Here is a 13,501-nt window from a genome sequence, read left to right as displayed (position 1 = left end):
CCCCCTCCGCCGTTTTAAATAAAGTTTCATTGAAAAGTTGCAAGTGAGCTTCGCCTCGATGGATGGTTTGGCCCGCCCACCCTTCTTCTGCAGGCTACGTTGAGTTAAAATTGTAATTGATGTGAAGCTGGAGGCAAACAGAACGGCAGACACAGAACGGAGACCGGTCGCGCGAGACAAGACGGCGGCAAGGAGGACGGTACGCGAGAGAAAGGACGCATCAACTCGTCACCCGTGCTCTCTCCGCTGCTGGATGAAGGTCGACCCCAAGTGGTTTGGCGATTCAACCTCCCGTCCCGTTCCCGAGCCGTCCGTGCCATCGGACTCCCCCTGCCACTGTTGACGTCCAGACTCAAAACCTCCCAATTGATTTGTTCCCGTGACCCATCCAACACCGCCTCTTACTCCGACACGCACGTCCCTGCCCCAGCATCTCCAGGTGCAGTCACAGTTGCAGTGACCACATTGTTACTCAAAACTGGGGGCTTTTCCTTCGCACGGCAAGCTCCCGAAGCACCTGGGGAAAGCCACGCGGCACACGAGGCGATCCCAATTCACACGCGCGCGACCCCGACCTACTTGCTGTGCTGTATACTACCAGTCACGTGTCACACACACACGCTGCCCGTAGCACACACAACACACACACACGGGGGTGGTGACGAGGCCGAAAGCAGTGCGTGGGTTTTATTTATTTATTTATTGTGTCCCGTTTCAAACCTACCCCTCTCCACGGGGGGCCAAAGGTCATTATTGCGAGACAAGTGCGACACGCACACAGGGGTTAGGGGGGGGTGGGTCAGGGGTTAGGGGTCGGGTAAATATACACGGGAAGAGTGGGACGGGAGGGCAAGAGCCAGCGAGTCGGGGGGGTCGGAGTTAGACTCCAGGTAAACAGGCGGACTGGGTGGGGGTCGTGGGTAGAGGAAGGGGGGGGGTCAGAGGTGGTTGGCGCGTTCAGGGGAAAATCGATGGCAGTGGGAGAGGAGGGAGATGATGGCTCGCAGAAGTTGGGGCGGGGAGGGGGGTGAGAGGGAGGGGGAAGGGGGGGTTGGAGGGAGGGTCAGGGGAGGGATAAATCTGGGACAAAAATACTTAATAACCAATCAAAATGTAAGCGAAAAAACGTGGAAACAGTTACACAACAAAACGAAACATCTGGGATCCCATTAGCTTCAACCCCAGCCTCGGGTCGGCGGCCACACCGCACCTGCGCGGCAAAACAGCCGACGACGGGGTGCGCGCGTTGCTGTGAAAGAGCGCGTGTCAAGAGCGTGCGAGAGCGTGTCAGTGCGTGCGTGCGTGCGAGCGCGTGTATGCGAGCGTGTGCCAGTGTGTGTGTGCGCGTGCTCGTGTGTGTGTGCGCGAGCGTGTGTCAGGGTGTGTGTAGGCGTGGTGCGTGCCTGCCTGCTGTGCAAAAACTGCAGAGGCGATATTGGCTGGGCACTGACCCAGGCTTGTGGAGGAGGAGGGAGGAGAAAGGGGAGATGGGGGGGGGGGAGTTTTCACCACCCGGCAGCGCCAAATGAAAAGTGAGGAAAAAGCGGTGTGGGTAAAGCGGGTTTGAGAAAGGGGGGGGGGGGGAGGCCACCAACTGGAGGCCGCAATAATCGCCGAGCCGCGCCTCTCATCGGCGTCGGCAGCTGCTGGGAGAAACCGAGAAATAAAACAGAGAAACGAACTTCGACGGCAACAGCCATGAGAGAGAGACGGCGCGCGGCCTCCACCTGCCTCCTGCCGCGTCGTGGCCCCGTCAAGCAGAGGGAGGCTTCGGGCGTGCGGTGACAGGCGGGGGTAGGTAGGTGGGCGGGTGGAGGAGGAGGAGGGATGGGGGCGAGCACGCTGCCTCCGCCCTATCCGAGCGGAGCGCGGGTTTCCGCTGGCGGGTGCGGGGGACGTGGGTGGTGGGAGAGACAGCGGTGCTAGTCACCGTGCGTGCGTACGCATCGGTTCGTGCGCGGGTCTGCGTGCGGAGTAATGCGCGAGCGTGGTTGGGATCGGTTGGTGGTTGTTGTTGATGGTGGCGTTGTTGTTGATGGTGGCGTTGTTGTTGATGGTGGCGTTGCGAGAGAAAATGGGGGCAAGCAGCAGCAGCGTTGTCGTCGTCAGGGGGAAAGGGGGGGGGCGGCAGCAGCAGCGGCGGCGGCGGCGACGGTGCCTAGGAGAGGTGGAAGGAGCGCTGGCCCTCGCGCGCCGCAGTCAGCAGCCTCTCCCGCATGAGCGAGCACGTGGAGTAGTCGGGGAGCTTCAGGTAGTTGACGCACGTCATGACGGACGGCAGGAAGCCGTCCGGGTCCTCCGCCGCCTCCAGCGTCTTGCGCACGATCGTCAGCGGCGGGTTCAGGCTCCGGAAGCCTGCGGGGGTTGGCAGTGTGTTAGTGTCGGTACGTTGTGCGAGTGTGTACCACTGTATAATGCGTCGAGTGTGTGTGTGTGTGCGTGCACACGTGGGTGTATGCACGCGTACGTATTTGTGCGTATAAACGATGGTGGGCACGGTATGCACCGAGTGTGGGTTTGTGTCTTTGTTCGTGTGCACAAGTGTGTGTACTTGTATATGTGCAGCGGTAGTGCAGCTGTTAGCGTGCTGCGCTACGAACCCGGCGACCCGAGTTCGATTCCTGCTCAACGGCCGACACCAGTGATAATTATCTGAACTCGTCATGGATCTCCCCTAGCTCGGCTCAACCTCAAACAAGTACCTGGTGCAGTGTGTAAATAAATATAGGTGTTAGTCCATGGCAGTACGTGTGCGTGCGTACCTCCGACGGGCAGGCGGGGAGACCCCGTCACAAACTGCAGGAACAGCCTCTGTTGCTCCGAGTCGAAGGAACTTAAAATCTCAAACAAAAACTTAACCGCTCGGCTGCACGTGAGTGTGTGTGTGCGCAAGGGGAGGGTTTGGGGAAAAAAACACAACGAGGTGATTAAACAAAAGAATGCACGGTGCTCACACGCGCAGTAACCAGTCGTTACGCAAGAGATCACGGTGGAACCGAGCGAGCTTTAATGCGACGGTAATACGGTGCGGGCCGTCACCTGTCGTGGGTGTATCCGTGGTCTGGCCGGCAGCATTCCATCAATGACTTCACATCCCAGATCTCCGCCTTGCTACCGCAGAACAGCTGGTCCAGCTGCGTTCACACGGTCGCCACAGAGACGCAAACACAGACACACGGTCGCCACGAAAAACACACGGACAGGTTTACCACAGAGACCGGAGGTCACACACACACACGCACACGGTCGCCACGGAGACCACACACACACACGGTCGCCACGGAGACCACACACACACGGTCGCCACGGAGACCACACACATGGTCACCAGGGTAACCGCAAAAGGAGCTCACACGGAGAACGACAGCAACCGCACAATGATGTATACACATGCGCGCATGTATTAGTGCGTGTATGTTCGTATGTATACACATGCACATGTGTAAAGACGTGGTGTGTGTGGGTGTGTGCGCCACCTCCTCCGGGTAGAAGTAGTGGAGGTGGTGCAGGGGAAACACGGACTCAAAGCCTTCCCTGAAGGCCTCAAACTGCCGGCTCACGCCCTCCACCAGCGTCCAGTGCACCACCAACTGCAGGGGGGGCAGGGACAGGGCGGGGGGGGGGCATTGACAGGGGTAGAGGAATAGTGTACAGATAGGGTCAATATTATGGCAAGGTAAACATAGTGACCGATTCAATAACAAGGTTAGGAGTAATAGGGGATAGGGGGTTAGGAATACCGGGAGTGTGAGGTTGTTTGAGACGGTGTTCGTGATTCGAGCAATGGTTGCGACTTTAACGGTGGTTGTGGTGGCGATTGCAAAAGCGATGGAAATAAATGTGGTGCTGTCGATGATTGTGCAACCAAGTGGTGGCCGTGCGCCAGACTGCAGTTGCGACTGCTGCTGCAGTTGCTCTGTAGTCAACACAGTTGGCCACGTGCGGTGCGCGAAAGAAGTTCAACATACATACATAGTTGCCATGAACACGTATGTGTATATGTTGAACTTCTTTCACGCCGGAAGTAGCCAACCGTGCGAATTGGAGGTGCGGGAAACACTGCTGCAATGCCATAGCTTCGGTTGCCGTGACTGTCGTTGCCATGGCCGCGGTTGCCGTGGCCGCGGTTGCCATTACCTGTAGGTACTGCTGCAAGTTGTGGATGGTGACGGGGACGTCCTTGCCCCCGCGCCGCAGCTCAATATGCGGGAACCCGGGCAGCGTGAAGTCCAGACTCAGGTCCTCGATGGAGCAGCCGCTCATGGTGAGCGCCTCCAGCGCCGACTGCAGCGACTCGCGCGTCTGCCCACACCGCAAGCAACCACCGGACGTCAACAACGGTCCGAAGCATTCACCGACAACGACCGTCGCAGGTCACGCACGTTTAACGTGGCTGTCGTGGGGACTGGAGTGCCGGTGTCTGTGTGTGTGTGTGTACACGTTCGGAGGTGCTGCTCGCTAACAGCACTTGCCCCAGCAGTCTTAAGGCTATACGGGGGATCCTTGTCTTTGTGTACACGTTGCCACAGTAGAGAGCTCAGGTGGTGCATCTGGCAGTCATCTCAGTCGGTAAACCAATGGCACCTGGGGGGTCTGTGCCGTGATCTCCTGCCAGAAGAGAGCCTTCCACACTTCGAGAGGCGTCAAAAGTGCAACTATGCCTGGTACAAGCGTGTGGTGACGTCACCGCCACTTCGCGGCGAGTGCCAGCTGTTATGCAGATATCATCTATATTGAAAGAGCACCTTCAATCAAGGCGCTCTATACATGGTAACAAATATAATTATTTAGATGGGAGTGTAAGAGCCGAGGAATGAGTGGCCGTAACAGAGGGCGCATGATGGGGGTCACACGTATGCAGTAGGTATGTTGAACTTCCTTCAAAGCTTATGTAGCCAACTGTGCTAAGCGGAGGTACGACAGGGCTACGGGGGAGGAACGGCACGGAGTGGAGGGGGCGAGGGGAGGGAAGCGAATGGGCAATGGAGAAGAGGTGCGCATTAAGAGAGGAACGGAAGGAGGTTAAGGAGGGGAACTGCTTAATGTCGAGGTGAAGTTGATTCCAGTGGTGGGGGGGGGGGTGCAGGGAGGGAGAGGGATCGCACCTGCGTGCGATCCTGCTCCAGCTTCTGCTTCTCCCAGAGCACGGAGCGCAGCTGCAGCACGGAGCGGTGCACCACGGGGTCGATGTGCACCAGGTCGCCCTCGGTGAGCGAGCCCTCGCCGCCCAGCATCCACTTGCAGAAGGGCAGGCTCAGCGGCAGGTCCAGCTGCACGCAAACCAAGCACACACACACACACCACGCACCACGCACACACGCACGCACACACACACACCACACGCACCACACGCACCACACGCACCACACGCACCACACGCACCACACGCACACACGACGCGCATGCCACAGAGACCAGACATGCACACCACGCACACACCACACGCCACACACGCACCACACGCACCACACGCACACACGACGCGCATGCCACAGAGACCAGACATGCACACCACGCACACACCACACGCCACACACACAGGTGTGCGGAGAAAGCGAAAGAGGCAGTCGGTCACAACTTGAGTTTGGACTTGGGATGGGGGGCAGCGAGTCAACAGCACGGACGGTTGGGGGAAGGGAGTCTGCGAGGGCGGCACGGGAGGAACGGCGCCCTCCCACCGAGCGGCGGTCGCGCGCGGCTCGCCCCTCACCATGCGCGAGTCCATCAGGGCCTTGGCCATGAAGCGGCCGAGGAAGCGGAACTTGATCTTGAGTCGCGTCAGCACCGTCGCCTTCGTGTTTCTCCCCAGTGGCGCCGGGAAGAAGCCCTGGGCGCTGTGCACGTAGCGCACGCCCTCCGACGCGCCTACACGAGCAGGCGCGCGCACACGGGCAAGGCACGCACAAAACACACGCAGCACGCACACGCAGCGCACGCACACGCACGGGCACACGCAGCGCACACAGATGTGGGCACGCTGGTCAGGAATGGGGCTATTTTTAGGTTAGAGTTTGTGTTCGGGTTCAGTGCTAATACTGACCTTGAGTTAGTATTAGGGCTCGTGTTAGGGTTGCAGTGTTCGTTATAGTTAGGGATAATGTGCATTGCGGGTTAGTATTAGGCCTATGGTGCCCTAACGGTTCAGTGGTGAGCGAAATCTGCACTGGGCTTCACCGTGACTCCCCTCCCTGCTGCCCCCCCCACTCACCCTTGGGGCTGGTGATGGTGAGCTCGTCTCCACGCCACATGCCCAGGTCGGCGCGCTGCAGCTCCTGCGACACGAGTGCGTAGAACTCCAGCGTCGGGCCCAGCCCCGTGCCCACCTGCACGCAGCGCCATGCACACCCACAGGGGCGGCCCCACAACCGTCACATCCCCTCCTGCGACATCACTTCCCGTCGCCTCGTGGGACAGCCTCCTGTTGCCACGTGTGACATCACTTCCTGTTGCCTCGTGGGACAGCCTCCTGTTGGCACGTGTGACATCACTTCCTGTTGCCTCGTGGGACAGCCTCCTGTCGCCACGTGTGACATCACTTCCTGTTGCCTCGTGGGACAGCCTCCTGTTGCCACGTGTGACATCACTTCTTATCTGGATGATTTAACATTATTCCGCTTTTGCGCCATTGCCTCTGTTAAATTCCACGTTTATGATCCATGTCAGAGCATAACCCCGATCCTAACCATAACCTGACCCGGCATCCGTGAACCTGTGTTTCCCACCGTGGTAACGTGGATTTTTTCTCCTGGTCCTCCGGTATTTCCCTCCACATTTAAAATAAACATGCATTGAGATTATTTAGATTTTGCTGCAATAAATGTCCACGTGATAAGCCACTTTGCTGAGCTATCATTTGTGGCCAAATCGCTTCTGAAAAACAAGTTAATACCTCAGTGGTGACGATTGCTTGTGTTGCGATTTAAACATCGTAGTTTTTTGTAAGAAAAAGTTGTTTTTTGTTTCTACGTGACTTTACCGAAAGACCCAAAGAATACCTCAGTGGGCTTTACCTGGTAAGAAAAAAAATCTATGCAGTTTTTTTTTATTGAATTGTTTACCCTTGCTATGCTTTGCACTCCTATCGTGTTTTTGTATTGTTTGTTGTTGTAACATTCTTACGCGCCCCTACTGGACATTTGTGAAATAGAGCTTGATTATCGCTCATCGGATTCCTCCAGCATGAAAACTCCGATTCCGATTCTGATCCCAGCTGGACCCCAACCCGGGTCGTCGTGTCCCTCACCTCGTTGTCGTACTGAATCTCGAGCATGGCTCGTGAGCTGCCCAGCTCCGACATGACGCTCTCCGCCTGCTTCAGGAGGTCCTCCCTGTTCACCGTGCGCTGCACACACACACACAGAACATAAACACGGAGAACATGAACACAGAGAACATGAACACAGAGAACATGAACACAGAGAACATGAACACAGAGAAGATGAACACAGAGAACATGAACACAGAGAACATAAACACATGCAAATAGAATTGTGCGCACACACACACACACAAAGATCCCCCGTATAGCCTGAACAGACTGTTGGGGCAAATGCTGTTAGCGAGCACCTATGAAGGCTGGCACGGTACACGAGGGGGTGGGTGGCCAGCACCACGCCCGACCGCCTTTGTCTCCTCAGTGGCGATGTTTACACACCGCACCAGGTACTCATTTGAGGCTGAGTCGACCTAGGGAAGGCCCAGGAGCAGTTCATCAGTGTTGGCCGTGAGCTGAAATGGAACCCGAGTTGCCAGGTTCATAGCGCAGTGCGCCAACTACCACACTACCGCTCCCCACACAAACACCGAAACACACAGAGAACATAAACACACGCAAAGAGAATTGTACACACACACCCAAACATACATATACAGAAGTGCACATACACACATACACCTAAACATACATATACAGAAGTGCACATACACACATACACCTAAACATACATATACAGAAGTGCACATACACACATACACACACCTAAACATACATATACAGAAGTGCACACACACACACCTAAACATACATAGACAGAAGTGCACATACACACACCTAAACATACATATACAGAAGTGCACATACACACATACACACACCTAAACATACATATACAGAAGTGCACACACACACACCTAAACATACATATACAGATGTGCACACACACACCTAAACATACATATACAGAAGTGCACACACACACCTAAACATACATATACAGATGTGCACACACAAACACAGAGGAACACAAACGTGCACAGTACACGCACAGATCAAGGACCAAAACCTGAGGCCTCGGGACCGCTGGCTCAATGTCTTCGACCCGGCCATTACGAACCCACAGGGAGACATCATGAGCCCCAGGGCTTCAACCCAGGATCTCCGTGTCACTGACAAGGCCATCATGAACCACCCAAGAGAGCGAGAGAGAGCCTCAGATCATGGGGACATTGAATCCTGAACTCCCTAACGGTGGCCTCATCCATGATCCCCCCCCACCCACTATACCCTGAGACGGAGATCGAGAGGGAGAGACATCCATTGTTATCATCAGGGTGGAGGGTGGGAGATGGCGGGCGGAGGGTGGTGGGTGGGTGGTGGAGGGTGGGGGATGGAGGGTGGACGGTGGAGGGTGGAGGGTGGGGGATGGAGGGTGGACGGTGGAGGGTGGAGGGTGGTGGGTGGTGGGTGGTGGGTGGGTGGTGGAGGGTGGGGGATGGAGGGTGGGGGATGGCGGGTGGAGGGTGGAGGGTGGGAGATGGCGGGCGGAGGGTGGTGGGTGGGTGATGGAGGGTGGGTGATGGAGGGTGGGTGATGGAGGGTGGGGGATGGAGGGTGGGGGATGGAGGGTGGGTGGTGGAGGGTGGGGGATGGAGGGTGGGTGGTGGAGGGTGGCGGCACCTTCTTGCGGTCGAGGCGTGGTGCCACGCGGCTGTCTTGCGCGTCGGCCTGGCTGATGTCGGGGTTGGTGTCGAGCAGGCGCTGCATGGCGCGGTCGCGGTCAAACGCCGTCACGTAGAGCAGCAGCTGGCGCGTATCAAACGGGAACAGGAACGGGCTGCGTGCGCGCGCGTGTGTGTGTGCGTTCGTGTAACCGCGTGCGTGGGTGTGTGGACGAGTGTGTGCACGGATGCGCATGCGTGGGTGTGTATGCGTGCAATGGTGAGCGTGCGTGTGTGATTGTGAGCGTGGGTGTGTGTGTATGTGTGTGCGTGCAGACACACGGGACGAGACATTACTATTAAACTCTACGATGACATCCTCCATTTACCACCAAGTGACAGCGCTTGTGCCAGACAAGGTTCACCACACACACACACACACCCTCCCTGACACACGCCCTCCCTGACACACACCCCCTCCCTGACACACGCAAACTCATGGCCACATCTCCCACCCCAAACACAACAAATATCACACCACACACCCCGCCACCCCGCCACACACCCCCCCAGATCTCTCTTGAAAATTAAATTAAATCTTTGACCTCTTGAGTTCTCACCGATTAGCGAAATAAAACTTGAAACCCCCACCCAGGTACAACACCGGATTACACGCACCCCACTCTCACCCACGCGCCCCCCCATCCCACCCCGTGCCGTACCAGGTCTTTCCGAGCTCCGTGAGCCAGGCAGGGATGTTGCCGGTCATGATGACGAGCGGGTCCTGCAGCTGCCGGTTCGCCTTGGCCGTCAGCTTGCTGTTAATGAACTCGCTGCTGGGGATGGCTTCTGTGCATGCTGCATCCTGCAATGCATGCACGCATAACCGGGTTCGACCCCTGACCGAGGACTTGCGTCGGAATTACAGCCGGGACTATAATGTTATCACGAACAAACTAAACTGACCAAAAGAACTCAACTCTTTATTTTAAAAGGCAAGGCCCACTGAGCTATATTGCTCTTTTGTAGAAGCCACCTGGCTATACACAAATGATAGCTCGACGAAATGGGGCTCATCATCATCTTCACGTGGAGATTTATAGTGGCCAAAATATTCTAAACGCATGACGTCGATTCTAAATGTAGAGGGGACCGAGGACCCAGAGAAAAATCGACGCAACCACAGGGAGAGGGAACACGCAGACTCCAAATATACAGCAGGCGTCATGGCTCACGATCAAATCCACGACCTCCTGCATTCCAGGCGAGGTAGTTAACATCTCGCCACCGTGGCACCCATGCATATCGTTAGCGCAGCGGGCGTGGGGGCGAGTGTACCACCGTCGGCTCTGCTGCCCCCCCCCCGCCTCGCGCCTTTCCGGGCGCGAGCCGACGCGCTCACCTCGTAAAGGTGGAACCAGTATCGGTTGAGCGCGTGCAGGAGGCGGATGAGCAGGATGACCTCAAGGGAGGGGTCGTCGAGGGTGAGCGCGTGTGGGGGGCGGGCGCACAGGTACGCGTCCAGGGGGCTGCTCGCTGGGGGGCAGACGCCATCTGCACGCACGGGTACACACGCACGCACAGGTACACACGCACGCACGGGTACACACACACACACACACGCACGGGCACACACGCACAGAAACGCACGCACCGAATTTAATCTTGGCCGGGAATCGAACTCTGGGGAATCTTTAACCGAGGGAGGCGAAGAGAGTTTCACGATTTCAAAACGTACAATGAGTCGGTGAACCATGCCAAGGACAGGCAGGCTCTCTTCTCCCCCCAAGCCTCGGAGCTTAATGCTCGGAATCTTGACCTAGGAAAGGTTTCTGTAAACCGTAGTGAGCGTCTCATTCATTAGCAGCAGAGAGACCAGGGGTCGCGGCGACAACGTCGGGATGAGTAAAAGAGCCGTGTTGTACCGTGCCACAGGGAGTCGTGCTTCTTGCTGGCCTTGGGCGAGGGCTTGGCAGGCGCCGTCTGCGCCCGTCCCCTCTTCCCGCCACTGCCGCACACCTCCACCCTCACCTCGTCGTCGTCGCACACCGGCTTGTACCTGCGGACAACGCCAACGGCCGTCGTCACGGCGTTGTCATCGTCGTCGTTCACTCCTCTTCTTCTCCCCCCGCCCCAACCCCTCTTCCCCCATGCCCAGCATCAAACCGTTTTATTTTGTCACCATCATCGTCGTCGCACAGTGTGCCCTCCCCCCATCATCACCAGCATCGTCGTCATCGTCACACGGTCTGCACGGCCGGTATTGGTATTTTAACGTCACCGTCTGTCAAAATCAGTCATCGCCAATGTCATCAGTATCAGCAATAGCAAAGCCAGCGTCGTCCTTGTGTTTAACATCATCACTATTTGTCATCGGCATCACTATTCACGGACACCGTCACTCTCCAATCAAGCAGCTTGTCCATGCAGATGATGCCCCACTGTGCCTCCCCTTCCTCTCCCCTTGCTCTCCCCTTTCCTCACCGTGTCTCCTCTTACTCTCCCCTCTCATCACCTTGCCTCCCCTTCCTCTCTCCTCTCCTGCCCATTGCTTTGCTCTCCTACCGTGTCTCCACATCTCTTCCCCCCACCTTGTCTCCTCCCCTCTCCCCTGAGCTTGTGTGCATCGTGTGTGCATCGTGTGTGCATCGTGTGTGCATCGTGTGTGCATCGTGTGTGCATCGTGTGTGCATCGTGTGTGCATCGTGTGTGCATCGTGTGTGCATCGTGTGTGCATCGTGTGTGCACGTGGTCGTCACCAGATGGTGTGAGTCTTGATCCAGATGCCGGCGCGTCCCAGGGGGTTGCTCTCCTCATCAGTGCTCTCGCGCTCCTCTTCGCTGGGCAGCCCGAACTGGCGGATCGCCTGGTACACGGTCATGTTGTACGGCAACGGGTGCTCGCCCATGTAGAACACCAGCCGGTGCCGCACGCTGCCAGCGCTCAGGAACTGGGCCGCCTGGGCAGAGGGTGAGGGGGGAGGCAGAGTTAGATACCAACACGGGGGAGGCATGGGGAGGCACGGGGTCACGCGGGGTCACGCGGGAACACGCGGGGTCACACAACGCGGAGTCACGCGGGGTCACTTGGGGAGACGCGGGGAGACAAGATGAAACGGAAAGATAAAATGTATGTTATTACTTGGGCAAGAAACAGTCAGCCTCAAGCTGTTTTACAAGAATGACCCAACAAACAGAACATGACAAAATGACACCACCAGGGGAGACACGGGGAGGCGCAGAGCAATACAGGGACTTATGGAGCGACGCGCGGAACAGGAGTAATACGGAAGCACGAGGAGGCCAAGGCCACCTGCAGAGATCTCGGGGGACATAGTTGTGCGACATCCTCTTCCATATTCTGTCGTGCAACAGGGGGCCGACGCTCTGCGCCACGATGCAGCGCCGCCGGGGTAAAGTTGACGCTGCACGGTGCTCGTGAGCACGCTCCCAACGAGGGGCGGCGGCCTTACCAGAGACTCGTCCACCTCGTCGTCCGACGCGTCCTCGTCGCTGTCGTCGTCCTCGTCGCGAATGCGCCCGTACCCTGCGAGCACGGGCGAAGGGGATCATGGGAGCGTGTACAAAGACAAAGATCCCCCGTGTAGCCTGAACAGACTGTTAGGGAAAGTGCTGTTAGCGAGCACCTATGAAGGCCGGCCACAACACACGAGTGGGGGGGGTGGGTGGCCAACACCACGTCCGGCCGCTTTTGCCTCCCCAGTGGTGATGTGAACACAAGACCAGGTACTAAGCTGAGGCTGAGTTAACCTAGGGGAGGCCCAGGACAAGTAAAAATATTCACTGTCCCTATTTTTGGCCGTGAGTGGGAATTTAATTTGGGCTGCTGGGTTCGTATCGCACAGCGATAACCGCTACACTACCGCTCCCCACGTTGTATGCACACTCACTCACGTGCGCTCACTCACTATTCTCATCACGCCAACCTCGTGTGTACAGTCGCACACGCGCGCACGCACACAAAACAAAGATTCCCCGTACAGCCTAAGCAGACTGTTGGGGCACGTGGTGTTAGCGAGTAGTACCTACGAAGGCCGGAACTGCGCACGAGGAGCGGGTGGGTGGTCAGCAGCACACACGCGCACAAGACACACGGGCGTACACACCTCTGACCACGAGGTATCTCTCGATGGCCTGAACCAACGCGAGGGGGTCGATCTTCACGGCCCCCCCCTTCCACTGCTTCACAGTGGAGCAGTCCGGGTGTCGGATCAGCTGACACTTGAGCTGGTGCGTGTTAAAAAACTTGAGCGCTTGTGACCCCCTGCACACACGCCACACACACACACGCCACACGCACACACGTGTGAACACACATGTGGACGCACGAGACTGTAAGGAGACCGGCTACTGGAGGATATGAGAGCTGTAAAGTGAATGGGATCGAGACAGAATCCCAGGGGGGACGCCCAACAGACGAGAAGATGTTGCAATACGCATGCATGCACAAACACAAATAACAACAACTGCTTGTGCCAGGATATGTGGACTTCAAGACCACGTGAAGTGTCAAACGCCTGCTGGCAGGTGGTCACGGGGCAGATCCAGGTGCCATGGGTTGAATGACTGAGATGACTGGCCAATGCACCATCAGTGACCCCTAC

The 13,501-nt window shown here is 57.1% G+C and overlaps 1 protein-coding gene across 2 annotated transcripts in view; it reads right to left on the bottom strand.

Moving 5' to 3' along the window:
- Positions 1-681: 681 nt before the first annotated feature.
- Positions 682-13,501, bottom strand: part of TRIP12 (thyroid hormone receptor interactor 12) — a 50,546-nt gene continuing 37,726 nt past the window's right edge. For both annotated transcript variants that reach the window (XM_078607144.1, XM_078607143.1), the window contains 16 exons: positions 13,004-13,161; positions 12,350-12,423; positions 11,637-11,836; positions 10,803-10,936; positions 10,280-10,431; positions 9,600-9,742; positions 8,897-9,053; positions 7,244-7,342; positions 6,209-6,323; positions 5,711-5,865; positions 5,106-5,270; positions 4,138-4,302; positions 3,477-3,590; positions 3,040-3,134; positions 2,763-2,866; positions 682-2,355 (listed from right to left, as the gene is read on the bottom strand). In XM_078607144.1, coding sequence (XP_078463270.1) covers positions 2,159-2,355; positions 2,763-2,866; positions 3,040-3,134; positions 3,477-3,590; positions 4,138-4,302; positions 5,106-5,270; positions 5,711-5,865; positions 6,209-6,323; positions 7,244-7,342; positions 8,897-9,053; positions 9,600-9,742; positions 10,280-10,431; positions 10,803-10,936; positions 11,637-11,836; positions 12,350-12,423; positions 13,004-13,161 — 2,227 coding nt within the window. In that variant the 3' untranslated portion in view covers positions 682-2,158. The remainder of the gene's footprint in view (positions 2,356-2,762; positions 2,867-3,039; positions 3,135-3,476; positions 3,591-4,137; positions 4,303-5,105; positions 5,271-5,710; positions 5,866-6,208; positions 6,324-7,243; positions 7,343-8,896; positions 9,054-9,599; positions 9,743-10,279; positions 10,432-10,802; positions 10,937-11,636; positions 11,837-12,349; positions 12,424-13,003; positions 13,162-13,501) is intronic.

The sequence above is a fragment of the Lampetra planeri genome, chromosome 27 (assembly GCF_965212315.1).
Source record: "Lampetra planeri chromosome 27, kcLamPlan1.2.h2, whole genome shotgun sequence".
Taxonomy (NCBI): Eukaryota; Metazoa; Chordata; class Hyperoartia; order Petromyzontiformes; family Petromyzontidae; genus Lampetra; species Lampetra planeri.
Note: the sequence above shows the minus strand (reverse complement) of the source record. Positions and strands in the feature narration are given on the sequence as shown.